The 27,754-nt window shown below is 35.0% G+C and overlaps 2 protein-coding genes across 9 annotated transcripts in view; both read right to left on the reverse strand.

The window, feature by feature from the left end:
• The window catches only part of ZC3H13 (zinc finger CCCH-type containing 13), a 100,230-nt gene extending 83,129 nt beyond the window's left edge, over positions 1-17,101 (reverse strand). For 6 of the 7 annotated variants that reach the window (XM_059143686.1, XM_059143685.1, XM_059143684.1 and 3 more), the window contains exons 1-4: positions 16,754-17,101; positions 10,199-10,324; positions 9,776-9,885; positions 6,985-7,096 (exon numbers count right to left, since the gene is read on the reverse strand). In XM_059143686.1, the coding sequence (XP_058999669.1) occupies positions 6,985-7,096; positions 9,776-9,885; positions 10,199-10,315 (339 nt within the window). In that variant the 5' untranslated portion in view covers positions 10,316-10,324; positions 16,754-17,101. The remainder of the gene's footprint in view (positions 1-6,984; positions 7,097-9,775; positions 9,886-10,198; positions 10,325-16,753) is intronic. The other variant, XM_059143682.1, reaches the window with a different exon arrangement.
• A 206-nt stretch (positions 17,102-17,307) lies between these two features.
• Positions 17,308-27,754, reverse strand: part of CPB2 (carboxypeptidase B2) — a 60,427-nt gene continuing 49,980 nt past the window's right edge. For both annotated transcript variants that reach the window (XM_059144502.1, XM_059144501.1), the window contains 3 exons: positions 25,987-26,189; positions 22,118-22,205; positions 17,308-18,059 (listed from right to left, as the gene is read on the reverse strand). In XM_059144502.1, the coding sequence (XP_059000485.1) occupies positions 17,875-18,059; positions 22,118-22,205; positions 25,987-26,189 (476 nt within the window). In that variant the 3' untranslated portion in view covers positions 17,308-17,874. The remainder of the gene's footprint in view (positions 18,060-22,117; positions 22,206-25,986; positions 26,190-27,754) is intronic.

Consider the following 27,754-nt stretch of genomic DNA (forward strand, 5'->3'; position numbering starts at 1 on the left):
GGTCCCAAAATCGAGTCCTACATCGGGCTCCCTGCTCAGAAGGGAGTCTGCTTCTCCCTCTGACCTTCCCCCTCTCATTCTCAAATAAATAAAATCTTAAAAAAAAAAAAAAAAAAGATGTCCTTCAAAAGATGAATAGAAAACTGAACTGTGGTACATCCAGATAATGAAATATTATTCAATGTTAAAAAGAAATGAGCTATCAAGGCATAAACAGAGATGGGATAACCTTACATGCATATTACTAAGTGAAAGAAGCCAATCTAAAAAGTCAACATACAGGGATGCCTGGGTGGCTCAGTTGGTTGAGCAGCTGCCTTCGGCTCAGGTCATGATCCCAGCATCCTGGGATCGAGTCCCACATCGGGCTCCTTGCTCAGCAGGGAGCCTGCTTCTCCCTCTGCCTCTGCCTGCCATTCTGTCTGCCTGTGCTTGCTCTCTCCCCCTCTCTCTCTCTGATAAATAAATAAAATCTTAAAAAAAAAATAAAATAAAATGTCAACATACAGTATCATTGCAACTACACAGCATTCTGGAAAAGGTGAAGCTCTGGAAACAGTGGTTACCAGGAGATAGGGGAAAGAATGATGAAAGGCACAGAGACTTTTTAGGGCAGTGAAACTACTCTGTGTGATATTATATAATGGTGAGCACATGTCATTTGATACATTTGTCCAATCCCACAGAATGTATAATATCAAGAGTAAACCCTAATATAAACTATGGACTTTGAGTGATCATGATGTGTCAGTGTAAATTCATCAATTTTAAGAAATGTACCATTTTGGTTCAGGATGTTGAGAGTATGGGAGGTTGAGAGTGTGTGGAGATAGAAATGATATGGGAAATTTTTGTACATTCTCATCAATTCTGCTATATACCTAAACTAAAAAATAAAGTATTAAAAAATGAAAAACTGAGGAAATTACCTGTACCTGATACCATAAATGAAAAAATTATTATCCCTATAAGATAGAGATTCTAAAAATAAAGAACCCACAAAAAAATGAAAAAATGGGCAGGAAATATGAACAGAATTCTCAGAAAAAAGGTTCTTAAATATGGGAAGATGTCCAACTTCACTCATAAGAGAAACACAAACAAAAATTATACAAACACAATTTTTCTGATCAAATTGGCAAAACTTTAAAAATCTGACCACATATGCTAGCAAAGCACAGAAGAAATGGGCTCTGTCTGCTGGCAACAATGCAAAATGGTATGGCTGTGAAAAGAATGGTCATTATTTAGCAAAATTACATAGGAAATTTACTCTTGACACAGCAGTTCCATTCGAGGGATTTATCTCTCCCTAAGATACACTAAAAAACAAAAACAAAAACAAAACAAAACAAACTCCCAAAACAAAAATACAAGCGCACAAAGCAGTCCTGTTTGTGGTAGCAAGACTGAAATAACCTAAATGGCTGCCAGGAGAAGACAGGTTAAACCATATATGGTACATTCATACAATGAAGTACTATGTGAATATAAAAAGGCACAAGAAGTATCTCTACATATTCCTATGGAATAGTTTTCTAGATACAGTAATAAATAAAAAGAGCAAGATGACAAAAATGTATACAGTATGCTACCTTTTATCTAAGAAAAAGCAAAAATGCCCCTATATAAACCCTAATTTGTATATATACCTATATACATATATGTGTATGTATATTTGCGTGTGTATGTGTGTGTGTGTGTGTGTCAAAGTGGCAGGAGAATCCAAAAACTAGTTAAAAGTAGTTACCGATAGAGAATAGGGTAAAGTAACCAAGAGATAAAGGTAGACTTTTCAGAATGTAACCTGTTTGGGAGATTTAACTTTGCAGCTATGTAAATGTTTTATGATTAAAAAACAAAATGAAGGGGTGCCTGGGTAGCTCAGTTAGTCAAACACCCAACTCTTGATTTCAGCTCAGGTCTTGTTCTCAGGGTCATGAGTTCAAGCCCCATGATGGGCTCTATGCAAGGCATGGAGCTTACTTTAAAAAAAATAAAAAGAAAAAAGAAGCCTTAAAACAAAAATCAAAATTGAATGAAGCAACCCAACTAATGTAACAATTCTGTGGTTCAATCTCAGAGAAGAACTGTTTCAAGTGACTTGACATACAATAACTTGATTTTATAACCCTAATAGATTTCACAGATATATTTCCCTAATGAGATATACCCTAAGAACTAAAAAGAAATCTTAAACTGTTCTCAGTGATACTATCATTAGTGATATTATTGTTAATTGTTATTCTGGAACTGTCAAACATACGATAATGCAACTGAAATTCAACAGGGACTATAACATATTAGTATCCCCACAAGTACTAAAAATAGTGTCAAAAATTAGTTGTCCATGATTTGAGCCTAGTATACAAAAGGGGTTACAATCCAACTAATTCTCTCTCCATCTTATTGTCCTGGAAAGCTCAGTTAAGCTTAACATGTTCCCTCCACTCATTCTTTTGCTCTTCAAATCCTACTAACTCTACCTCAAGACTCTGTGTTAAATTTAGTTCCACTGTGTTAAATTTGGTTCAGATTGTCCAGAACAGCCCTTTACAACAGAAATATGATACATATGTAATAATATGTACATAAGTAATTTGGGATTTTATTGTTTCGATATTAAAAGGAGAAAGAAATGGACAATTAAAATTCTGGTAACATCTTTAACCCCCTATATCCAAAATATTGTCATTCCCATATAAATGTAAAAATTATTAATGAGCTATTTGGCTTTTATTTTACATCATTAAGTCTTTGAAATTCAGTATGTATTTTACACTTATAGCACATCTCAATTCAGACCAGCCACATTTCAAGTGTTTAACAGTCCCAGTGGAGCACAGACCCCAGGCCACCAGGGGTTCTTAACACTGGCAACACATCAGAATCACTTTTCATTTATTCAGTAGTGAACTTACTAGTTCCAGGGTCTGGAGGTGAATCTGTGAATAATAGATTCCTGGCATATAAGTCTCTTTTCTCTTGCCAAGCTCTGACTGACACATTAAGACTGTTCACAATCTGATCTACCTAATCCACCTCTTCAGCCCTCACCTCAAATTCACATGCTATAATTTCTATACATTAGGCATAGAGCTTCACAGTTTCTCAAACACACTAGTCCTTTAAAACTACCTATTGTTACTATGTTGGTTTTCTCCTCTTTCTAAACTTTGACCATCCCCTCTTTCATCCTACCTATCCTTCCTACACTCAGTGCAAATGTCATTTCCCTCCATGAAATGGTTCTCTGGTTCCCCAGGCAGTTATTTATTCCTTCCACTGCAGGTTTTGCTCATCTCTCTCTGTCATACTACCATACTCTATAGAATTACAATTTATCTATTTATGAATTTATCTCCCAAGATCACGGGTTATCAGCCTCTTAACTCAAACACAGTGGAGCTGAATTCGGGGGCAGAGAAGGGGTAGAATTACAGTGAGTTTGTACCTTAACCTCTCTTAGCTACTCTATGTTATCTAACCTGCAGCTGCCCCTACCTAAACTAGATCTGACTTTCCCATAGTCCATTACATAAAGATCAACAGATGTCTGTGTTGCACTAGGAATGTATCACAGAAATGCTTAGCATTTGTTATCCTGTCAGATTACTCAAAATAATTAATACCTTGGTATCCTAGCTTACTAACACTTTTCCCTAAATTTGGATAGGGAATTTTCTAAAACCTGATCACTCTTGTTACTATAACCCTTAGGTGTGCATGATACTCCCCACCTTAGAGGGCTTTCTCATCTAGGGAAAGTGAGAATCAGGCTTTAAGTTCCTTGATGAAATGGCCAACTCTGCTGTCTACTAAACTAATATGCTGAACATATAAACCTTTATGATCAGAAACACACTTAGATTTAGACACCTGTTAACAACCTAAATCTCCAATGCTGATATCCATCTCCTATTAAGAGCATAACAGCAATCTGTATTAGAGAGGAAAAGCCAAGAGTTATTCTAATATTGTACAGGCCATTTATTAGTCATCATGGATCAGCCACTCATGTTACTTGCTTTACATATATTTTCTTCACAGCAACACACTGATAGGGCTATGGCCTCCATTTACAGATAAGAAAACTGACAGCACAGTTTAAAAAAAAAAATCCTAAAATAATGTCTTCAGAATATGAATTCTAGATGTTTGCCTTTTGAACTATAGTCCATTTAGTGCTATGTTAGGGCCAGTTCACAATGACTCACAACAGCCAACTATTAAATTTTTAGGAACTGTACGAGCCATTTTTAAACACAGCTATGATTGAAAATTAAATCCTATAAGCTAACAATTACACAAATAATAAAAATCAAGTTAACTATTATTCAAAACTCACTTCCTAAATATTTCAGTACATTTTACTCTTGAGGTTGATTACATTTATTATGTGTGTACGTGTGAAAAATAAATGGTGTGAAAATGAGTATTATTCCCAACTTTGTATTCAGTGATACCACTTTGCTAGCTTGAAATTGACCAGGATGGGAGCATTTATGCCAAAGAAATTGGTAAATCCTACAAAACATGGCTTTTTTTCCCCGAGTGGCTGTTAAACCTTACCAGCAAATCATGGAGTTCATTCTTTATTCTGAGTTTATCGGTTATTCCAAAATACAATACAAATGCTCAGCCCCTATCAAGAAATTCTAATTCAGTAGATCAAGGATAGAGTATCAGCAATGTATTTCACAAAAAGTTATCTCTCCTCCAAAAGAATTCTTATATATACATTCTTCTAGCTGAGAACTACTAAGAATTCTAAACAGTATTATGTATCATCAGACATTAGAAAACTATATACTTAAAAGTGTATTACTTTAGGTTCCCAAATTTAAGTCTCTACAAACTATAATGTAAAACTGTAATGCAGCTTTTTAAATCAAGGATCAAAAACTGTTATAAGTAAGGCTCTATGTAGCTTAAATTATCAGAAAGGTTTCTCTTTAAACAATTCAATAATTTTAACAAAAAGATTATGAGACAACTAAGATAGCCACATAAAAAAGAATAAGGCTGAACCATAAACAAAAACTAACTCGAAATGGATCAAAGCTAAAACTAAATCTCAAAGATTCTTTGAAGAAAACAAGGCACGATAAGACACCTAAAGCACAAACAACAACAGAAACAGATAAATTGGATTTCATCAAACTAAAAACATTTGTGCTTGAGGACATCATCAAGAACACAAAATGATAACCCACAGAATGAAAGAAAATTTTTGCAAATCATAAATAAGGAATTTGTATCTAAAATACAGAGAGTTGGGGCGTCTGGGTGGCTCAGTGGGTTAAAGCCTCTGCTTTCGGCTAAGGTCATGATCCCAGGGTCCTGGAATTGAGCCCTGCATCAGGCTCTCTGCTCAGCAGGGAGCCTGCTTCCTCCTCTTTCTCTGCCTGCTTCTCTGCCTACTTGTGATCTCTGTGTCAAATAAATAAATAAAATCTTTTAAAAAATAAATAAATAAAATAAAATAAAATATAGAGAATTGTTACAAATCAACAATAAAAAGATAACCCAAAATAAAAAAAGGCTAATATCTGAAAAGACATGTATCTAGAGAAGATAAGCAGATGGCCAATATGCATATCTTATTGTTCAATATCACTGACGTCCAATATCATTAGCCAAAAACTATAGTAAGATTACCACTTCATAACCATTAAGACGGCTCTAATCAAAGAGTTCAGTAACAGCAAATGCTGACAAAGATGTAGAGAACTGAAATTCTCATACACTGCTGGAAAGAATGCAAAACGGTATAACTGCTTTGGAAAACAACCTAGCAGTTTCTCAAAAAATTAAACATAGTTAATATATGACTCAGCAATTCTACTTCTAGATATAAACCCAAGAGAAATGAAAATATAGGTCACTCAAAAAACTATTTATGGATGTTCACAGCAATGTTATACATAAAAGCCAAAAAATGGAAACAACCCAAATGTTCATCAATAAATGGATAAACAAAAGGTGATATATTAATACAGTGGAATATTATTTGGCAAAAACAAGGACTAAAATATTGATATATCCTAATAATCTTTCATGAACCTTGAAAACACTATAGTAGGTGAAAGAGACAAGTCAAAAACAAAGCCACCTACTGCTTGACTCCACTTATTTGAAACATCCAGAACAGGCAAATCTAGAGTGACAGTAAGTGGCACAGTGATTGCGTAAGGCTGGTGGTCAGTCAGATGATACAGGTATAACCATTAAAGGTTTTTCCTTTGGATAATGAAAATGCTCTAAAATTGATTCTGGTGATGGCTGCATGACTCTGAGAATATACAAAAAACCCACCAAACTGCACACTTTAAATGGACGAATTGTATGTTATGTGGATTATATCCCAGTGAAACTGTTACAGATACATATACATAAATTTCTTTAAAAAAACTAGCTGAGGACGAGATTTCCATATCTGAAACACTGATGTTTTCTTTTATTCAATGAGCTGTATCATAAAATAGATTTCTCTTTTGGTTTCATTGCCAGGAAACTCACTACTAAATTTTGTTGGCACATGAGCTTCCCCTTCCTTAAGTTCTCTAGTTCAGTTTCTGTCACCACCATGCCTTACTTTCACTGTTTTAAATTCTAAATGTTCTACTATAACCCACTTCAATCTTTCTTGGAAGCAAGCAGGATATGATGGCTGGCTGAATTCTGAAAATTTAAGAATACTTTTAGATACTCATGATGCCCTCCAAGATACAGAAATCCTATGAAGTTCAGCCTGAGCTCTGCTAACCAATTCCTTTCATCTTAACCACCAAGGACTGATTCAGAGAATTATGAGTTTTCCCAGAGGACTTTTTTCCTCTACATTACATTATCCGTATAAAACATTATACTGTAGTATTACACATCTACCATATATTTAGCACACAAGATAATAACTTAAATGGAACATAAGTAATAATTCACTACTGAAATTTAACTTCGTTTTGGGAAATTCATTCCTACCCTAACAGGTGAGGATGAGTCCTCTGTATTTCGTTTCTGGGACTCAGTGTCCACATCTTGGCGCTTGTTCTTCATTCTTTCTCTAAGATCCCCTGTAGGCCTCTCTGGTGACCTTTGAACCAGAAAACAAAAACAAAACAAAAAACAAAACAAAACAACAAAAATCTATATTTTTATAATGTTTGTAAGAATATATCTACAGAAATAACTCACGAATCTCAGTGTTTCTTTCCATGGCTCCTAATGTCCAGAAAAACAATTAATTTGCTTTGGCTTAAATATATAATATAGAAAATATGAGCATCACTTACAAATTTTCTCCCCATGACAATCAGAAATGTATACACTAACATTCCATGGGGTGGCAGGAACTGGTGACATGAATAAGAAACTGTATGTGAGCCAAGAAAAAGGAATTTGTTATTAACAGTTAAATTTGTTTTTCTAAAAATCACATAAAGGTATTAATTATATTTGAAAGTAAAAAGCAGGAAGATAAAGTTTTAAATCACAATGTTGTAAAATTAATCAAGAAGCAACAGTATTATCATGTATACATGCATGTGGCTGGATGCAACACCGACAACTGAGAATTACCCATCTTAAGAACCACAGGATACAGAGGAGTTTTGTGTAGTTCTTATAACTTTTCTTAAAATTTGAGATTATTTCAGAACAGAAAATAATTAAAGGATTCAAAGCAAGATTTAGGCGGTAGATTTCTTTTTTAATTAAGGAAAATCGTACACATTTATATTCAACACACCTAAGCATTCATAATTCATACTGAAAATGTGAAAAATGGCTTGCCAATTATTTTTATACCATTATTAAGTGAGAAAACAAAGACATGGAAAACACATTGACTTTAATGAGTATTCCTTGAATATTCTTTTAAAAAGGGCAACAGAAGTTAAGAAGTGTATGTCCCTCATTGGCCACCAAAAAATACTGTATAATATATTTATTTTTTAAGGATAAGTATATAATTTTTTAAGGATATAAACAAATCACATAAACATCTGCATCTATTTCAAGTCATAGTTATCATCAAATCAATTCTTTTATCAATCAATACAAGTTACATGATTAATGAAGAAATAATTTCAGTTAATTAACTTTAAAGGATCTCATTAATATCTATATACACATTTTACAGGACTATATTAAATGTTTTAATAGTAAATCTGAGTTTAAATGTGAACATTATTAAAAACCAGTAGTTAAATGTTTTAAATTGTAATTATGATGAGCATGTACATCTTATGTGCCCTGGCCTCCTTTATATAATAAGACAGTTTATTAAATATATATATATATACTTATATGTATATTTATATTTATACATATATATAATAAGAAAATTTTTATTAATTAAAACCCTAAGAGCACCTAACAGAGTACTCTACATACAATGAATGCTCAGTAAATGATTTAAATATTTTGTGACAAAGCATTTCTGAAATACACTGCTTTTCTTTCCATCTTTGAATCACGTTATGAACTGTATTTTCATCCCTATAAAAAAAGGAAAAAAAGAAATCCAAAGGGGGTTATCAAATGGAAAAACATGCACAAAATAACAACAAAAAATCCTTTATTCTAAGTCTAGTAATGACACTATTTTTTCCCATTTTAGATAAATTTCTCTGCCATTTTCTTTAAAATACCTCTTGTATAAAAATTTTGTCAGTTAATAATAAATTTCACAGATGAATTAAAGTATGTATTAAAAGTGTTGTAATAATAGGAACAAAACATTAAAATTACTAGAACACTTTCCCTGTGTATATTTATACAGATAATTAAACATATGTTAAAAACTGGTTTTCCTACATTTTAACAGAAGGCACAGATGACAATCTAAATACAAATAAAAGAGTATTCAGCATCACGAGTAAAGTAAAATGTACATTTAAGTGAAAAGAAAGTCAGTTAAGGGTCTGAATTTTAAATTCTCTTAAGCTTCAAAATCTATACACAAACACACACACACATTTAAAAAGAATTTTTTAAAAATCTGCAAATGCTAATGTTCAGTTTTTATACTATCGCTATAACGAAAGCAATAAGCACACCCAGTTTTAGGACTCTGTTAACTATTTGTTTACCAATCAAGTTTAAACTGTTTTTGTGTCTACATATGTTACATATTTAACACCATAATATAACCATCATGAACTGAACTGAAAGAAAAATGAAAGGTCTTTATTAGGAAAAGTTTCATTCAGCTTCCTTTATTAAAGGCAAAAAGATGTCCTAAACAGGTAACAGGACCTTTATCTACATATAAGTACATGTTTTTATTTACATTAATACATTATGATAAGGAATTTGGCAAATGCATTTTAATGTACAGAGTTTGCAGTAGACGGTCTCATGTCATTAAGATCTGAATTCAGAACATTTTAAAAAGCTAAAATTATATCCTTGTTATATTTTATTTTTTTAAGAGTTAAAAATAGTCTTTCCAAAGTAAAAGTAAATCCATGAAATTCTGCTCTTAAATCATTTTAACTACATAACTAGGTGTAGGGGAAGTAAGTCATACATATATTATAAAAAAAAATCTACTGGCAAAAACAGTAAATACTGAGCAAATATTAAAGCACACACTTTATTAATCTCAAAATGAACTAAAAAGATCTTGTTGATCTTTGACTATTGATAAGACCACCACCAAAGAGAAAAATCGGATCAAATATATGCTTGTATTTCAGATTTTTATACTAGATAAATTACAAAAGCCATCTTCTAATATTATATGAACAATTCAAAGTTCTTAATTTACCTTCTATAATTGCTGCTATAACCTTTACCACGGGGTGAAGGGCCATGTACGAATCTACATGTGTTTCCATAGAGGCAGTTGCCAGTCTTCAGCCAGTTACGGCACTGTGTCTAAGAGACAGATATTACTATGTAAATTTCATATTTATTTCTGGAAAAAAAGATGCTAGTGGGACAAAATTAAAACAAATGCTACCAAAATTCCAGCTACCCTGAGACACATTATTCATTCCCCAAACAATAAAAACAACAGGACAAAAAAAAACCCATAAAAATTATTACTCTTCACTCCTTTATGAAACTCAGTTTTTAAAATTTACCAAACATTCCTATAATACAACAACCTGTTCACCTTATGATGCAAGTCAGTATTCAAGAACAGGATTAAAAGATAACCCCTGTGACTGAGCTAGTGACAACTCACCTCTGCTGTACTGCCAGTGCTGGGTCCAAGCCTCTCAAACACACTGGGTCTTCGGGATGTGCTATCAGATATGGTCTTGGTATTTTCCACTGTGACCTTCCTTCTAATTTTTGACATTTTGTACTACTTTAACCAAAAAAGAGAGAGGCAAAACTGTAAAATTCTTCCGCTTTAAATTAACTGAGCTTATAACTTATACGTAGATAAAGCTGTAGATAACACTATAAAACTGTGGGTAATTTTTCTCAGGAGAAAAAAGGCATAGGAGAGGTCACAGATAAACAGAAGGTCTCTTCTAAGGCATGCCACACTAGTGAACTTGTAACAATGCCCAAATCTGTTGGCTAGAATTTTTATTCTTCTGCAGAGTGAAAGAATAAGATTCTACTTGCACAATTTTCACAGTACATTCAACATCAGAAAACAACTATGAAATGTTTAGTTTCTAAGTTCTTTATAAAAGTTTCAAAATTTAGTCAACTATCTTTTAAGGAAAAGTTGTGCTATCATTCTCCATAAGGTAGTTAATTGGGAAAGAAAGCCATGTCAAAGAGAATGGGAAAATAAAATCAGGTGAGAATTTTACTGATAGTAGAAATTATGCTTTATACAGCTTGTAACATTAGGTATATTCCAAAAATCAGCTTGGGAGAAAAATGCAAACTACTTAATATTTTCTCTATCTTAACAAAGCTTGAAAAAGAACAGTCTAATCAAAACATTTATTTTCAATAATATAAAGAAAATTCAATGCTGATAAAATGACTTTTTTTCAAATAGGCTACAGAACTAGAAGAAGTCAAGATGTTTCTGTAACTTATAATATACTGACATAAAAGTCAAAGATGCTAAAAGTGATAAACAGGCTATCTTACTATTAGTAAAAACAAGACAAATTGTAAAAATATTTTACTAAAGTAAATAAAACATTTAAAGCTAAAACCATAACAAAACAAATCTAAGTATATAATAATCAGGTGACTCAACTGGAAATGAAAACATCAGATAACAGTATTATGATATATGTTATAGAAAAACATTAAATTCTAGATCTAGAAAAAATTAGTACATCACTGTGGGAACTGGGTAAGAACTGCCTAAAAGGGGGGGGGGGGGTAAACCATATCACATTTCATATAATACAATTAGTTGAAATCTTATCAATAGTCAAAAGTTACTAGAATGAATGGAGCTAAGGAAATAAAAGTTCCATTTGGTATAGAACTGGTCTCCATAAAATTCACAAATTCAAGAAGTTCTTTAATGTGGTTTCAAAGTAAAGACATATCACTTGAAAGGAAATTAAATCTTGATAGTACCAAATCAAAAGTTAAAAAAAATTATAAACAATATTTGGTTTAGTTAAGATACTTTTCAGTTCACATTTTTAAAAGAATCTTAAAAGAACAACATTTGACAAATGAACAAAGATAATAAACCAAGAGGAAAACAGGAAATGATACAAGATGGTAGTTTTAAAATGGAAAAAAAAGGTATCTTATTTTTTAATATAAATACAATCATTTTAGTAATTATTTTTAATGACTCAAAGAAGTTGGAAAATGACTTTACAAATCTTTAAGAATTAGCATAGATGTCACATTAAGAGTAATAGTTTGTTGCAACATAAAACCACATATGTATCAACTGTTCTCCAAATAAGGAACAATACAACCAACCCTACATAGAACAGTTAGTACTATAAGATAATCTTTGGTTTCATTCTCAGCCCAAATGTGAATTTACAGAATAAAATTTGGTAGAATTTCTTATGTTCATTTGATTTACTGAACTGAAAAGTTCTTTATAGAATGGAAGGCCAAGATAAACGGAACTAAAAAAAACATCTTCTAGAAAATGTAAAGCTTTGATTAGCTGAGAAAACCACTTTTTATAATTAATACCTGAGCAGGAATCAATAAAAAGTGAGTATGTCAACAAAACAGGGAAAGTTTAGAACAAAAACAAATGTTCAAAGTCTTATTATGTTACTATAAATATTAATAGAGAGGCGTATATTATAATCTTCATCCACTAATTCCATTTTTAAAACATTTATTGGGGTGCCTGGGTGGCTCAGTGGGTTAAAGCCTCTGCCTTCAGCTCAGATCATGATCTCAGGGTCCTCGGATCGAACCCCGCATTGGGCTCTCTGCTCAGCGGGGAGCCTGCTTCCCCCTCCCTCTCTGCCTACTTGTGATCTCTCTTTGTCAAATAAGTAAATGAAATCTTGAAAAAAAAAATTAATAACCTTAAAATTGAATGAGTTCTAAAAGTTTCTTATTAGCTCTTGGGCGCCTGGGTGGCTCAGTAGGTTAAAGCCTCTGCCTTCGGCTCAGGTCATGATCTCAGGGTCCTGGGAAGGAGCCCCGCATCGGGCTCTCTGCTCAGCAAGAAGCCTGCTTCCTCCCTCTCTCTCTCTCTCTCTCTGCCTGCATCTCTGCCTACTGTGATCTCTAACTGTCAAATAAATAAATAAAATCTTAAAAAAAAAAAGTTCCTTATCAGCTCTTATTAGTTATTTGGAACTTGGAAAACAGGCATACCATCCCCCCAACACTGTTTTACCCTAACCTTACGTTATTTCCCTCCACTACCAATGGAAATAGTTCTGCTCCCCAAACTCCTATATAGCTGCAGCATGCTGCCACTCCCAACACACCCTCCTCTAAAAAAATTAATGATAATGCTTTCCATTATTAGGGCAACAGCTATTTATTATTGTTCCTGAAACACTGGTCATCTAGCATCTCCTTTCTTGTTTTTCTGAGGGCTCCACGTATTAACTCTACTGTCTTCCTGCTCTATTACCTGTTGCTTGGATCAGCACTCTGCTACTCCCTTGACCTACCCCCTGAAAACCATGGCTTCTCTCTAATTCTACGAGACCAGTGCTCTAACCCCTGAGCTACGGAGCCCCGCTTCTTCTCTCTAATTCTAGATCACCAACATAAACTTTGAAGATTTCAAAAGGTTTGGACTACTATGTCAAAAACAAGTGAGGGCTGGGATCTTAACACCCCTCCTTGTATGATCCCTGCCACTAAAAAAGTACCTTCCTACAGAGACAAAGTTGCAGTTGCTTGTACATGTGACATCAAGAACTACTCAAGATTCACCTACATAGTTACTGTCACTGGAACTTCACTTTGAGCTACTGTTGAGTCTTCTAACTTAGGGAAAAACAGCAAAGTAAAAGTCATATTCTCAGCATCCAACATTGTCAGACTTCCTCCTAAAATTGCAGAGTTTGAGTACCAGGTCTATGTTATAGGGAGGTCATAGACAGGAAAAAAAAAAAAAATCTGAGGCAAAAGGGAAAAAGTAGGACTTGAAGTTTTCTAATTGAAAAGGAGAGGAATTCTTCTGGTCATCTGTCTAGGAACTTCTATCAGTAGTCAGCAATAATAAGTTTTTGAAATATTATTACTGAAATATTCATGACTGACAAAGAAAATGCTTTATGCTTATAAAGAATACAAAATAAAATATTTTAAATACTATTTGTCTAAATATATACACATAATCTGTAATACACCAGAAAAACACTTACTCATTCATATATGATAATTTATTAATTTAAATGTATGTTACCAAATAAAATGACTTAATTAGAATTGTCAATCTAAAAATCGGGACCCTCAAAGGGACCCAAATAAATACCACAATCTAATAAAATATAGATTTAACTGAGGAAGGGATAAAAACCTTTTTTAATTAATATCTGAACAGGCTTCAATGAGCAAATGCTTCAAAGTATGTAAGAAAGTTAGAAACAATAAAATAAAAATGTAAATATTAAAGTCTAGCACCTAAGTGGCTCAGTGAGTTAAGACTCTGCCTTCAGCTCAGGTCATGATCCCAGGGTTTTGGGATTGAGCCCCACATCGGGCTCTCTGCTCAGCAGGGAGCCTGCTACCCTTTCTCTCTCTGCCTGCCTCTGTACCTACTTGTGATCTCTGTCTGTGAAATAAATAAATAAAATCTTAAAAAAAAAAAAAATAAAGTCTTCCCTATCTCAGAGACTTTAAATCTTTTCCCTCCAGTTTTGTTTTCAAATCAAACTTTGATTTCAAGTTGTCATTACACTTTCATTCACATCATCATGTCTTTATATCTTTCCCAAAGACCATCATTATCAAAGCCCAGGTGACACTGGTGAAAGTCTATGAAGTTATCTTCCCATTTCTCCCCTGCATTTGAAGAGTAAACAAATATCAAGGTTTTTATGGTATATTTTCAATTGAAAAAAAGGGGACAGAGTTTGAACCTATTAAAATACAAGAAGAGGGTCTTAATAAATGGGAACAGTTCCCTTTCTCCCTCCAAAACTTAAAGTATCACAAAGTACTCAAAGCTACACCCTATAAATATGGCTAAGAAAGGGGAAACATACAAATGATCAATGATTCCTGAGGCCTAAATACTAAAATCTTGTCAATAAATCATGTATCAATTCTAGTATCCTCATTTTAACCCATAATTACAGCTTTTTGAGGCCGCATCTTTCCCCAGCACAAATAAAAGCATATATCATTTTAACCTGGATAAGCCACAGCATAATATTAGGAAACTGTCAAGTAATTAAACAATTAAAACTACATAAATGTACTAACTAGTAGAATAAATTCTTATCCACTGAAGTTCTAAAATTAAAAGGTTTATATTAAAAATAAGGTCTCTTCCTATTTATAGTTCATATTTTTTAAAGAAAAAAGTTAAGTTTATCTGATGCACAGTCTGGGAGAATATTTCTAAAAAATAACTTTCTAAAACAATCTTACAGGTTGCTTAAAGACAGACTAAAACAAAACCAAAAACAAAATAACAACAACAAAAAAAGAGACTAAAACAATTCCAACTTTAATTCCAAACAGAATTAAAAGAACTACACTGACTACACCACTATGAGCAAGGCAATACTGCAGCACTGTGCAGAAAAAAAAATTGTTAAAAAGACTATGAACAGAAAATAGGCAATGCTAGTAACTACTATAAAGTGAAATAAACAGAACTGCAACATGCATTCTATCAAAAAAGGAATAAAGACACTTTAAATTGCAACACCAGTTAACTTTCAACTGTTATTAAATGTCTATTTAAATAGCTACAACTCTACATGAAATGGAGAACTGGGTTGGGGGAGGTGGGGAAGACTAACATCCACTGAAAACCAACTCCTCAAATAAATGTCAATTAAACAATTGTGCTGCCTGTATTTAACCGCCAATGCATACTGTAATACAAACTAACACAACTTACTAAAATCCTAATAACTTGTACAGAAGTGAAAATAGCATCCACCTGATTAATTTTAGTATTAATTGACCAATATGAAAATGGATTGATTTGCATATCTTAAATACAGAATCAATATTCATTTTGAATCAGCGAGAATTAGGAAGCCAGTAAGAGGCATGCATTTGATAGAATTGGATCCTACCAGCTCCACACAGTAAAAGTCTAAGTTTCATGGTGCATCTATTTTTACTGATACAAATTGCTACATACCGGCATCAACCTTCTTAGCAATCTCTTGTTTAAACTGTCATCCTATAATCTAAATATTTCATTAAGAAATTGATTATTCGAAAATCTACAGATGATGTCCACAAAACTCTTAAAAATATTATCGCTTAGGTACTAAAGCCAGTAATTTCAAGTATTACAAAACTAGACTCCACTAACTGGCACCATATACACATGCATGGATTGTACTGCATAAACATTTAGATTAACTGCAACAGTACCATGGACTTTGAAAAGCTGAGGTGTGAAGATATTTTCCAAACTTTTAAAATTATTAAAAACAAAAACAATAACCTGAAGGGCCAGTCTATGCCTGTAATTTTCGGAGTAGTTCAAAGTATGTGAAAACCTCACAATATAACCAAATCGCTTAATATATGCTCCACAAACAGGATCCTACCAACATCATTCATGTAACATCAACTCTGAATGACTTTCCAGCCACATATATTATTTTAACCTATTCAGAAAGAGGTAATGCCAAACAGCAGATTCTCCCTCCTTTCACTCCACTTTCCCTAGTTTCTGACGGATAGTTGCCCAAAGTAACTACCTAGGGAATGTAAAGATAGGGTAGCACTCCTCAACCTTCACGATCCAAGTCAAATTATCACTGCCGGGAAATAAGCAAAACCAAATAGAACCAACAGCAAGATAATTCTTCCTAAAAGTCTGGAATGCGTAAAGAGGGAGCCTCTAAATCTAAGACCATATTCCTCCCCCGGTCCCGTGCATATAAATGCAAATACTGCGCAAGGGTTCCCAAGCTTTTTTGGTAGGGACCCAGAACAGTCTTTTGTCTGAATTCCCGTCCTCTTAAACAAACTCGCCGGAATCAGAACACGAGCGAGAAACGAAGCCTGAGCCCAGGGAGCTATTGCACAGTTAAGGGTGGGATGCTCAAAAAGAGCTCAAAATCCTGGCGTGACCCAAGAGGGATGGAGTCCAACCCAGGGCCTCCCCATTCCGGGTCCGTCCAACGCTTTTTCCCGGATACCCACACCAATTCACAGAATTCAAGCTTACCTCCTTCCCGAGCTCCTGTCGCAAGCACAGTCCGGAGGCGCTACCGCCGCCACCGCTCCGAGGAGCGGGAGAGGCGACTCTCTGTCCCCGCGCCTAGCCCCGGGAAGACGACGACGAGAAGCAGGTGCGCGCGCGGCTCCCGGGAACCGGCTCTTCCCTAGCGAGGGGCCCCTGGGGCGGCTGAGAAGCAGAGCCCACCCGCCGCTTCGGTAGGGTCAAGTGAGACTGAGATGTAGAACGAAAAAGAACGAAGAGAGACTGGAGAGCAAGAAAAAGCAACGAAAACACTACCAGGCCGCTAGGAGGACCGACTCAAAATGCCGCCGGAAGTCGAGTGTTTGCCCTGATCCCCAGTGGACAGAGGCAGCTTCCGGCTGCCGGATTAGTCGTCAGCGCGCAGGCACCGCCCCTTCGGAGACACGCCCCTGGGCGTAACGTCGGCTCGTCGGAGTGTGGTGAAAACCATCTAATCGGTGCTTTGTGAAGGGACCCTTGGAGTGGAATCCCTGAGTCAGGGAGAGCCAAAGTTTCCCATAAAAAGTGAATTTAAGAGGGAGAGTTTACTGCTTTTATTACATAGTTTCTTACAATAAACAGCTGTTGTAAATGCCACATTTGTTGTTGAAAATAACTACAGTCGTTCATTCATTTGCTCAAAAAGGTTTCCTGCGCACCGGCAGGTGGTGTTTGTCTCGTTTTTGACACTCCTCTACTTTCTGGGCCAACGCTTATTACTGTGGAGCAAAGGACACACGATTGTGTTTTTAAAGGCGCAAGCAATTCACCGAAAATTTGGAGCAGAAATCTTTAATGTACTTCTAACCCCCTTTCCTTTTGTGGTCCGATGATCTGCAAGAAACTGGTTATTAAAATTGCTTGAGGTGGGTGGTCAAACATCCTGAATCAAAATCCGTACAAATTTTTTAAAAAGGAAAAAGAAATGTGAGCCCTTTTCTGCCTTAATTTATGGTAGCATTTATTTCGTTCTTTGACAAAAGCAAGGAATGGGAAAATCTTTTCTCAAAACTACTGATAAAATCTTAGAAGAATGGGTACAATGATTTGGTCTTGTTGGAATCAGTAAATTAAAATAGGAGAGAAGAGAGAGAAAATGAAGGGAACTAAACATTCTTGATGACATGCTCAACTATTTTAGAGACAGCGGCAAGAGCTTCTGTGCAAGTGGGTCTGATGTAACGTTGTGGCAACAAGAATCCATATTCGCCTTTATCTCGAAGTTCAATTGTAAACGAATATTTTATGCCTAAGTCATAGATCCAGTCATCTGAACCTCCAGGGGCTAGGTCTACAAGAAGAAAAAAGAAATTACTTTTTGAAATCCAGATGTCTCAAGTTAATGAACAAAATGGATTTTTTCCCCTAAAAATAAGAATAGCTTTATTTTTTTTTGATTATTAAGTAATCTAAGTTTCTGGTAGAAAGTAGAGATGGAAGAAAAACAGGTTAAGGAAGAAAATAAAAATTACCCATATTTCTGCCAAGGAGTAATAATCACCATTTTATTTTAGTGTTTCTTTCTCCTCAGTGCATGTTTTAGCATATTTAATTTTTTCCAAATGTATTAAATAAGATCATCCTATACATGCAGTTTTATAATACTTCTAAACATAATCTATCTGACCAGCTTTATGTATCAATGACTTAAAATCTACATTATCATTTTTCATGATCTCATAACACATAGTAAAGCTGGATATAATTAAGTATAATTAAGTTCAATAATTATCTCCAATAACTTGGGGATGATCTCCAATAACTTGGAGACCTTTCGATAATTTTTTTCCTATTTCTAATTGATATAAACAACTTTAAAATGAACTTTCTTGTTTTCACTAATTGCTTCTTCATTTCTTTAGAATGTTCTTACCTAGAAGTAGATTCACTTGTCTAAGAGTATGTACTTTTTACAATTATGCTACATGTTCCCAAATAACCTTCAAAAGAATTGAACCAACTTACATCTCTGTACTAGCAGTATATGAATATGTCCATCTCACCCTCTCATACCATGCCTAGGGAATTGTGTATTTTGGGCAATTTTATGGGTGAAAATATTATTGAATAATCTTGTTATTTGATTACCACTGAGTTAAACATTTTATTTGGTATATTTATTGTCCAGCATTATAATTTTTGTCAGTTGTCTTTGCTCATTGTTTTACTCGTTTGATTTTACAGATTCTTTATAATAGCAACATTAGTGTTATTAGTCTTGTGTAAAAGGTGAATTTGTTTTCTTATTTGGTTATTTAGCTTTCAGCTTGCTTTATGGCAGAGTGTTTATATTAAAATATTTTATCTATCTTTGATTTATTTTAGAGAAATATATGTTAGTAAATTAATTAATTTCTTCTAAGTTGTCAGGTTTTCCAACCCTATTAATTGAATAACATTCTTAGAATTGTCTCTTTTATGGGATAATATGTGCCCTTATATATTTAAATGTCTTTCTGTTCTCACTATTCCCTCCTATTGGTATGTCTTTTCCCAGCTCAGGTCCACAGTCTTACTTACTGTAAGTTTAAAATGTGCCTTAATATCTGGTTGGGGCAAATTCTCTCTTAGTCTCATTTTTCAGAAAAATTTTACAAGCTTTTCTACCAAATTCATTCTTTCAAAAAAAAATTCAAAGTCACTTAACTGTTCATTGGGATTGCATTAAACATACAGATTAATTTAGCACTACTGACACATTTTTATTTTGCTTTCTTACTCAAAATTGTAGTAGGTTTCCCCTTTTATTTATCCTCCTTTATGTAAACCAGTAAAATTTTCTAGGGTTTTCATATAAATATATGGATTTGTATGTGTACACACATACATACATTTAACAAGGAATCCACATATATGTATCTATATATATATATGTGTGTGCACTCTGAACATATGTACATGTAGAGGAGCAGTAGGATCTTTTCTCCATTTTATTATCTACCTGATTATTTTTAGTATATAACAGAGCTTTAGATTTCTGTATATTTACTTCATAGCCACCTTACTCAACTTTTGATTGTTAATAATATTTTTGGTTGATTTCTACTTTTTCCAGGTTATATATTTCATATGCAAAGTGATCACTTTTGCCTCCTTCTAATGCTTATACTTGAATTAACTACAAAGGTGTTTACCAAAGCATTGTTTATAATACTGAAAATATCCACCAGCCAAGGGCTCAATATGTTATTCAGCAAATATTTCTGACCACCACTATCAATATTTGGCATTCCTTCTTCCAGCCATTTTCTCATGCTCATGAACACATTCTCATAGATGTATGCCAACTGAATGAATGGAATGAATGAATGAGTAGAGATGGGCAGATTTCTTCACACCAGACTCTGAGACACCGCGGTTATGCTTTGGGGAGCAATGGCGGAGAAGAGGATAAGAATCGAGAAAGCTCTGAATTGTGAAAGGAAGCTGTGTGATCCCTCACTGACAGAGCAAGGACCTGGGTCAGCAGAGGCAGCAGTGGGTCAATGACACCAAGAGACTGAGATGCCATGCAGATCAATCTGGACCTGCTTTGTTCAGAGACATTTTGGGGTTGTTGAGAAGGGAAGAAGAGGAAGATTCTGGACTTCCTACAAATATGGCATCTAGTGCTCAAGCAACTTATTGAAAACAATATGAATATGATTATTAAGATGAATGTGTTTTTATATTCCCGTAGATCACACCCATTAAAGAAAACTACAGGGTTTTGAATATTGTCTCAAGACGTTCTCACAACCCATCTTCTCTCCCTGGTTTCCCCCCTACAACACTGTTTAAACAGGCAGATACTTATCAAGAAGGTCTCCCAGAAGTGTTACCTATAGAGAGAGATCCTTCTAGGCCACTTTAGCTAAGGAGCCTCTCTCTCCTGTAGTCATTCTCAAACCCTTAAGCCTATTTTATTTTCTTCACTTCTCAATGGGATTATACTATATTTGACTACTTCATTGTTTGCATCAGAGATTGGCAAACTTTTTCTCCAAAGGACCACACAATAAGTACTTTAGGCTTTGTGGACCACAAAGTATTTCACAATTACTTGACTCTACGGTTGTGAAAGCTTTTATAGACAATATGTTAAGTAAATGGGTGTGGCTGTGTTCAAATAAGTCTTTATTTTTGGATACTGAAATTAGAATTTCATATAACTTTAACATGTCACAAAATCTTTTTTTCAGGGGCGCCTGGGTGGCTCAGTGGTTTAGGCCTCTGCCTTTGGCTCGGGTCATGATCTCAGGGTCCTGGGATCGAGCCCCCCGTCGGCCTCTCTGCTCAGCGGGGAGTCTGCTTCCCCCTCTCTCTCTGCCTGCCTCTCTGCCTACTTATGATCTCTCTCTGCCTATCAAATGAATAAATAAAAATCTTTAGAAAAAATCTTTTTTTCAACCTTTTAAAAAATGGAAAAACTGAGGTATCTGGGTGTCTCAGTCAGTTAAGCATCAGACTTTTGATTTATGCTTAGGTCATGATCTCAAAATTGTGAGATCCAGCCCCTCATCAGGCTCTGCACTAGGCATGGAGTCTGCTTGGGATTCTCTCTCCCCCCACACACATTTGCATGCTCTCTTGCTCACTCACTCTCTCTCTCTCAAATAAATAAATAAAATCTTTTAAAAACAGAAAAACCATTCTTATCTCACAGGCTAGGCAAAATAAGTGGTGGGCAGAATTTGGCCTATGGGTCATAGTTTGATGACACCTGGTTACATGTTTATTTTCTGTTCCTATTTTGCCATCTCCTCTTCTAGCTTCAAAAGGAAAAAATCATTGTCTGTCATCCCACTGTGGGTGAAAAGAATCCCTTGATAAATATATGTCAACAGAAATTAAATTTAGAAATATTTCTTAAGAGTTTACCACATACAAGCTGTCATTGATGTGATACAAAAAAAAGGCATTTAACTATATAGTGTGGTTTAGTGGGCACAGCCTGTTATTAGAAAGCATCTAATGTAAAAAGGGTTCCCTAGGTTTGTATAGTGTTCAACCTGCACAACTTTGCATAGGAGCCCTGGACATCTCACACATTCTTTTGGCCCTTTATGGCCTTTCCTGTTTCACTCACCCAGTGTGATGCCAATTCTATAATCTCTACTCTGCAGCAATGAACATGAATTCTTAAATATCATTTTGGCTTCTTTTGAGGGTACTCATCTATTAATATAGCCCTGTTCAGTGTTCTCATAGCTACTATGCTTCCATTCCTAATTGTTATAATCCAACTATTTTACATGTGACCTTGTTTAAAGATTCCATTTAGAAAAAATAAATTGACACAGAAAGTCCAAACACATAGATTTCTTTAGTACCTTACAATTCTCCAAGACCTTAAAAAGAAATACTTACAGAAAGTTTCTGAACCGCTGCCATGAGTATATCTGATATTTTTATCAATCTTCTCAATAGCACGGGCTGCTTCACTGGCCACTAGGGACTGAAATCAATAGAATATGGAATTTCAGTTAATGTGCAGCTTTGAAGCAGGACATATAGGAGTTTCTTAATAAAACAATCATATATTAATTGAATCAAACTGTATATAGGAAGAAATAGAAAATAGAATAGTGGTTGCCAGGGGCTTGGGGTGTCAATGAAATGTGGAGATGTTGGTTATGGGATATAAATTTCCACTTATAATATGAATGAATTTTGGGGATCTAACACACAGCATAGTGACTGAGTTAACAACACTATTTTATATATGTGAAAGTTGCTGAGAGAGTAGATTTTAAATGTTCTCACCACAAAAGAAAAAGTTATAATTATGTAAGGTGATGGCTGTGTTAACTAACTTTATTGTGGTAATCATTTCACAATGTGTAAGTGTATCAAGTCATCACATTGTACACCTTAAACTTATACAATGTTACACATCAATTATAGCTCAATAGAACTAAAAGAAGACTGTACATATGAAAAATCTATACAATAGGAATAAATAAACTTTAAAAAATAATTTTTGCTTTATGGAAATCACAATTGGGTGGCTTTAAACATAGACCCTTCCAACACATTGAAAATTTAATTTAACCTGAAGGAAAAATAATTCTCACACGCTTTTTGGTTTTCAGGAATCCACTTATCATATGAAATGAAGTACAGCTGTATTTCAAAGACAAACAGCCTGAGGTCACCCTATTCCTACACAAAATTATCACCAAACTTTATATATGTTTTTAGAGAATTAAATTAAATTAAATAATTTACGCGGTGGGGAGGAGGACCAGAGGGAGAAGGAGAATCCTGGAGCAGACTCAACGCTAAGTGTAGAGCTTGACAGTAGGCTCAGTATGACAACCTGAGATCATGACCTAAGCCAAAATCAAGAGTTGGACACTTAACCAACTGAGCCACCTAAAAACCCCCAAATTATCACCAGACTTTAAATGTAACTTCTCAAAATACTACATATACCTAATGCATAGATCATTTCCTTCTCAGACACTATTGTCTTCTTGTGTAAAATGTCTAATAAACTCCCAAAGACTCATCAGGTAAAAAGAATCATGTGCCCACTATGGGGTGGGTTAATAAATAAATCCCTTATTCTACTACATTTGGTTCTAGCTTATCCAGATCTTTTATGAGGCTGATGCTAGCACTCACTGACCCTCTCTCAAATAACCCAAAGGAATATCAGTGCATATTACATTGTAGCGCTCCTTTGTTCAAAAAATTTTAATGAAACCCCATTGTCTACAGAAAAAAATACAAATTCATTCTGACATTCAAACAAGCTGACAAGATCTACTTTCTGATGGTGTCACCCTCCACTTTCACACTCCCATATACTTGAACACCTCCCCCCCTCCCACCACACACACCTGAATATGTGTTCCCGTGGGGAACACATTTCCTGAGCTTTCAATGTCCTCCCTTCCCTTTCTGCTTCTAGAATTCCTATTGTTCCATTTCTGGCTAAAAATTGATCTGTTCTTTGATGTCAATAGCCTTTTATTATTATTATCATTTTCTTTATAGTATGTCACCCCTTAATATATGATAAATTCCTCCAGTACAAGGACTTTATGCCCTGGCTTTTCTACCATCTCCTTTTGAATCAGTTAATAAGGCCACCCCCTGCTATCCTAGTCAGAATTGAGATCTACCATCTATGCCACTTATTTAGTAGTTACTGCATTTAGAGTATAACTATTCATGACATTTGCTAAGGGCTGAGCTCCCTAACCATTTCATGTTCTCTTGAAGGGCAGGATCACATCTAGTGCTTCTTTTAATGTCCACCAAACACAATATTTTACACGAAATAACTCTCAACAACTGTTGTCATAAGAGTAATACCAAAATAAGGAGAATCAGACTAATGCTATTTCCAAATCAGGATAAATAGCCTCTCTTTTCTTCAAGGATAACACCAATAAGGGAGCTTTCCTTAAAAGTTTCACTTTGAGAAGAAGAAAGAATTGCAAATAGCAAGTATGTTTATGTTCTAAATGAGCTATTTTCAGAAAATGCAAATAACCTTATATTTGTCATCAGCAACTGTTATCCCATAATATGGCTATACTTTATTCTTGTAAGAGAACCAGGACATACACATCAACACCAAACAATAAAAACAAAAAACAAAACCCAAATCCACAAATAACCTAGCTAAAAAATAGGCAGAGAACCTGAATAGACTTTTTTCCAAAGAAGGCATATGGGCAGGGAACAGATACATGAAAAGGTGATCAACATCACCAAACACCAGGGAAATGCAAATCAAAACCACAATGAGATATTGTCTTACAGTTGCCAGAATGGTTATTATAAAAAATACAAGAAATAACAAGTGTTGGTATGGGTGTGCTTGAAATGAAACTCTTGTGCACTGTTTGGTAGGAATATAAATTCGTGTGACCACTACAGAAAACAGTATAGGGGTTCTTCAAAAAAATTAGAAATAAAAATATCATGTGATTCAGTAATTCCACCACTGGGTATTTACCCAAAGCAAATGCAAACACTCATTTGAAAATAGATATGACCCTTCTGCTTATTGCAGTATTATTTACAATAGTCAAGTTATGGAGACAACTTAAGTATCTGTTGATAGATAAAGGGATAAAGAAGATGTGGGGTGTATATATATATGCAATGAAATATTATTCAGCCATAAAATAGCAGGAGATCTTGCAATTCTCAACAACATGGATGGACCTAGAGGGTATTATGCTAAGTGAAATAAGCTAGAGAAAGAAAAATACTGTATTATTTCACTTACATGTGGAATCTAAAGACAAAGCAAATGAATAACAAAAATACAGAAAATAATAAATACAGAGAAGAAACTGGTGGTTGTGGGGGGTTGGGGAGGGGAACGCATTGGAAGGATGGATATGAAATATGTGAAGGGAATTAAGAGGTGCAAACTTCCAGTTATAAAATTTATAATTTGTGGAGTAAAAAGTACATAAATAAATAAATAAATAAATAAAAATTAAAATAAAAGGAGAAAGAAAGGGAAAAAAGAGATCCAGAACAAAAGGAATCAGTAAGAAACAAACCACTACATAAAGATCAGACTGGGCAAGAGTCAGACTGTCACCTTAACCCTCCCATTGTCTGTAAAATATCTGGGGTAAGAATTTGGCCAACCCTAGCTACAATTCATCAAGAAACCTTGCATTTTTTTTGTCATCAACCCAAACATAGAACATGTAGTATCAAAAAGTAGTGAGGAGTTAGCAGATTATCTGTGTCCTCTTTGAACTTCCTGTTGACATTGGAAGTGCTTTTAATAGGACCAAACCCCTGGAGGTTAGGGAGCTCAGTGTGTACACAATTCCTGATATTGATATTAGATTGATGAGTGCTATACCAGGACTTAATCTATGTCAGGCTGTTGTAGAAAGCTAGTTACCATAAAGTAGACCCACAATTTCAGAGACTCTTCTCCTTGACTTGATGGTTTTATATGTAGATCAGCTCCATGTGGAATGGTTCAACCCGACCTTCAAGCAATGTGTTTCACATTTGCTTAGGGACCCATCTGCTGGACTAAAGTTCACATCCACAGGGTAGGACCTGCTCTTTACATTCCCTCAGTGAACCCTGACCCAGGGTGACTCTCAGCAGAGTGAGACCAAAATGTAAAGCACCTTCCCAACTGTCCTCCAAAGGAGAAATTTTTCCCCGCAGGTTTTGATTCTTGAATTAGGTATTATCTTATTTCTGAAATGCCAATGAAAAAATAATTAAGCAGCACTTACCAGTTCCTCATGGTCTTTGCTTTTGCTTCGATTATAAGAATATGGAAACACTATGTGCTGGGAGTATGAATGCATACTGATATAAGCCTTAATGTGGTTGATGTTTTTTCTCAAGAAATTAGCCATTGCCTTCACTTCCGGTTCTGATTCAGGGTAAAGGCCACAGTAGGTTTCTGAGCATGAGGAACTTGATGCACCTTCCCCTGAAGTGAAATTGATAGAGTGCGATTAGAGGGGATGCTTATGTTATTGTAATTTGTGATTTCCCTGAGAGTGCCTTCTCCAAACATCTATGGGGCAACATTTTCAGAAGAACAGATTTTAGAGAAATGGATTGAACTCTGTAAAGAACATATTTATATTTCTTTTGAAGTAAGTATTTATACGCCCTCACAGCAAACATCCCAACAGTTGCTGCCTGCGGCAGCCATCTTGCACTCTTTGTGAAAGTGGCTAAGGAAATCTCAGAGATGCCAGTCTGCCCTGCCTCCAGGCATGTGGCTATGTGAGAGGAAAAAAAAAAAAAAAACCACCATTTTTTAAGAAACCTTATTTTCTTTAATCCTTTGTGAGTTTGGTTTTTCTGGTTCTTGTAGTTTAAAAGTTTCTAATCAATATAGCCCATAAAAGAAAAGTCTCATTTGGGAATTCAATATATGGAAGTCCTCCTTCAGTGCTAAACTTGAAAAATAAACTTGCTAAATAAAGAAGTCCGGTAAATAAAATAAGATGGTGATATTGGGGGCCAGTGTAATATTTATTCATCCTTTTGAGACATTCTAATATACACCACTTCAGATGATAGCCTGAGTCCTAGAACTTCACCTTTCTTCCTTGATGCACAGGGTTGGGGTTCCAGGGAGCCATCTCTGGCCCCAAACATTATTCCCTCCTACACCATTGATTAATCCTGAACTCGGCACTCAACTTGTGTTTTGTCAATCTGAATCCCTCCACTGATAACTTGAAATTGAGATGAAGATTCTGGTGCCAGGCTAGCTGCTCTCTAGAACAAAGAAGACAACACCAATAACATCACCAGCTGACACAAACTCTGAGATTTCCATGCAATATCTCATTTAATCCTCATGCAACCCTATGAAAGAACTACTGCTATTCCAGGAGATGCAAAGTGAACATTTTGAGCGTTAATGGCCCTTTACTATAAGAAGCTAAACAGCATAGGCATTTCATTAGTCATCCAATAACTTGATTTAATTTTGGCACTGCCATTTAATAACTATATGGCCTTAAGTTAAACTGTTGTAAAGCTATCTATACCTTAATTTTTTCATCTGCTAAATGGGAAAATTATATATTTAATGAGGATTTAATGAGGATTCGATGAGCTAATGCATATGAAATACCTTACATGGCACCTTGTCTATACTAAGTGTTCAGTGACTACTATTTCTCCTCTTTGTCACCACCATCATCACCATCATCACCATCATCATCAACATCAACATCTGGATTGGAATAAAAAAACATCCAGTGTGCTTCACAGTGGATTCATGGAGCACACTGCAATGCTGAAGCCCACCTAGTTCCAGGTTGTTTCTGAGGCCTGGCAGCATCCTTGTCCTAAGGTACCATGCGCTGCTTTATGAACCTTCAAGGAGCTGCAGACCTTACTTAAATTTGTTCTGCTTTCTTCATTTTGTTTGCTATAGAAACAACCTTAAAGTTTCTGAAATATTCTTTTCCCTGCAAGAGAATGTCGTGCTAAACACCCAGGACCTTAATATTTCATTTGAATTAATTTTCA

This window comes from Mustela lutreola, chromosome 13, assembly GCF_030435805.1.
Source record: "Mustela lutreola isolate mMusLut2 chromosome 13, mMusLut2.pri, whole genome shotgun sequence".
NCBI classification, from domain to species: domain Eukaryota; kingdom Metazoa; phylum Chordata; class Mammalia; order Carnivora; family Mustelidae; genus Mustela; species Mustela lutreola.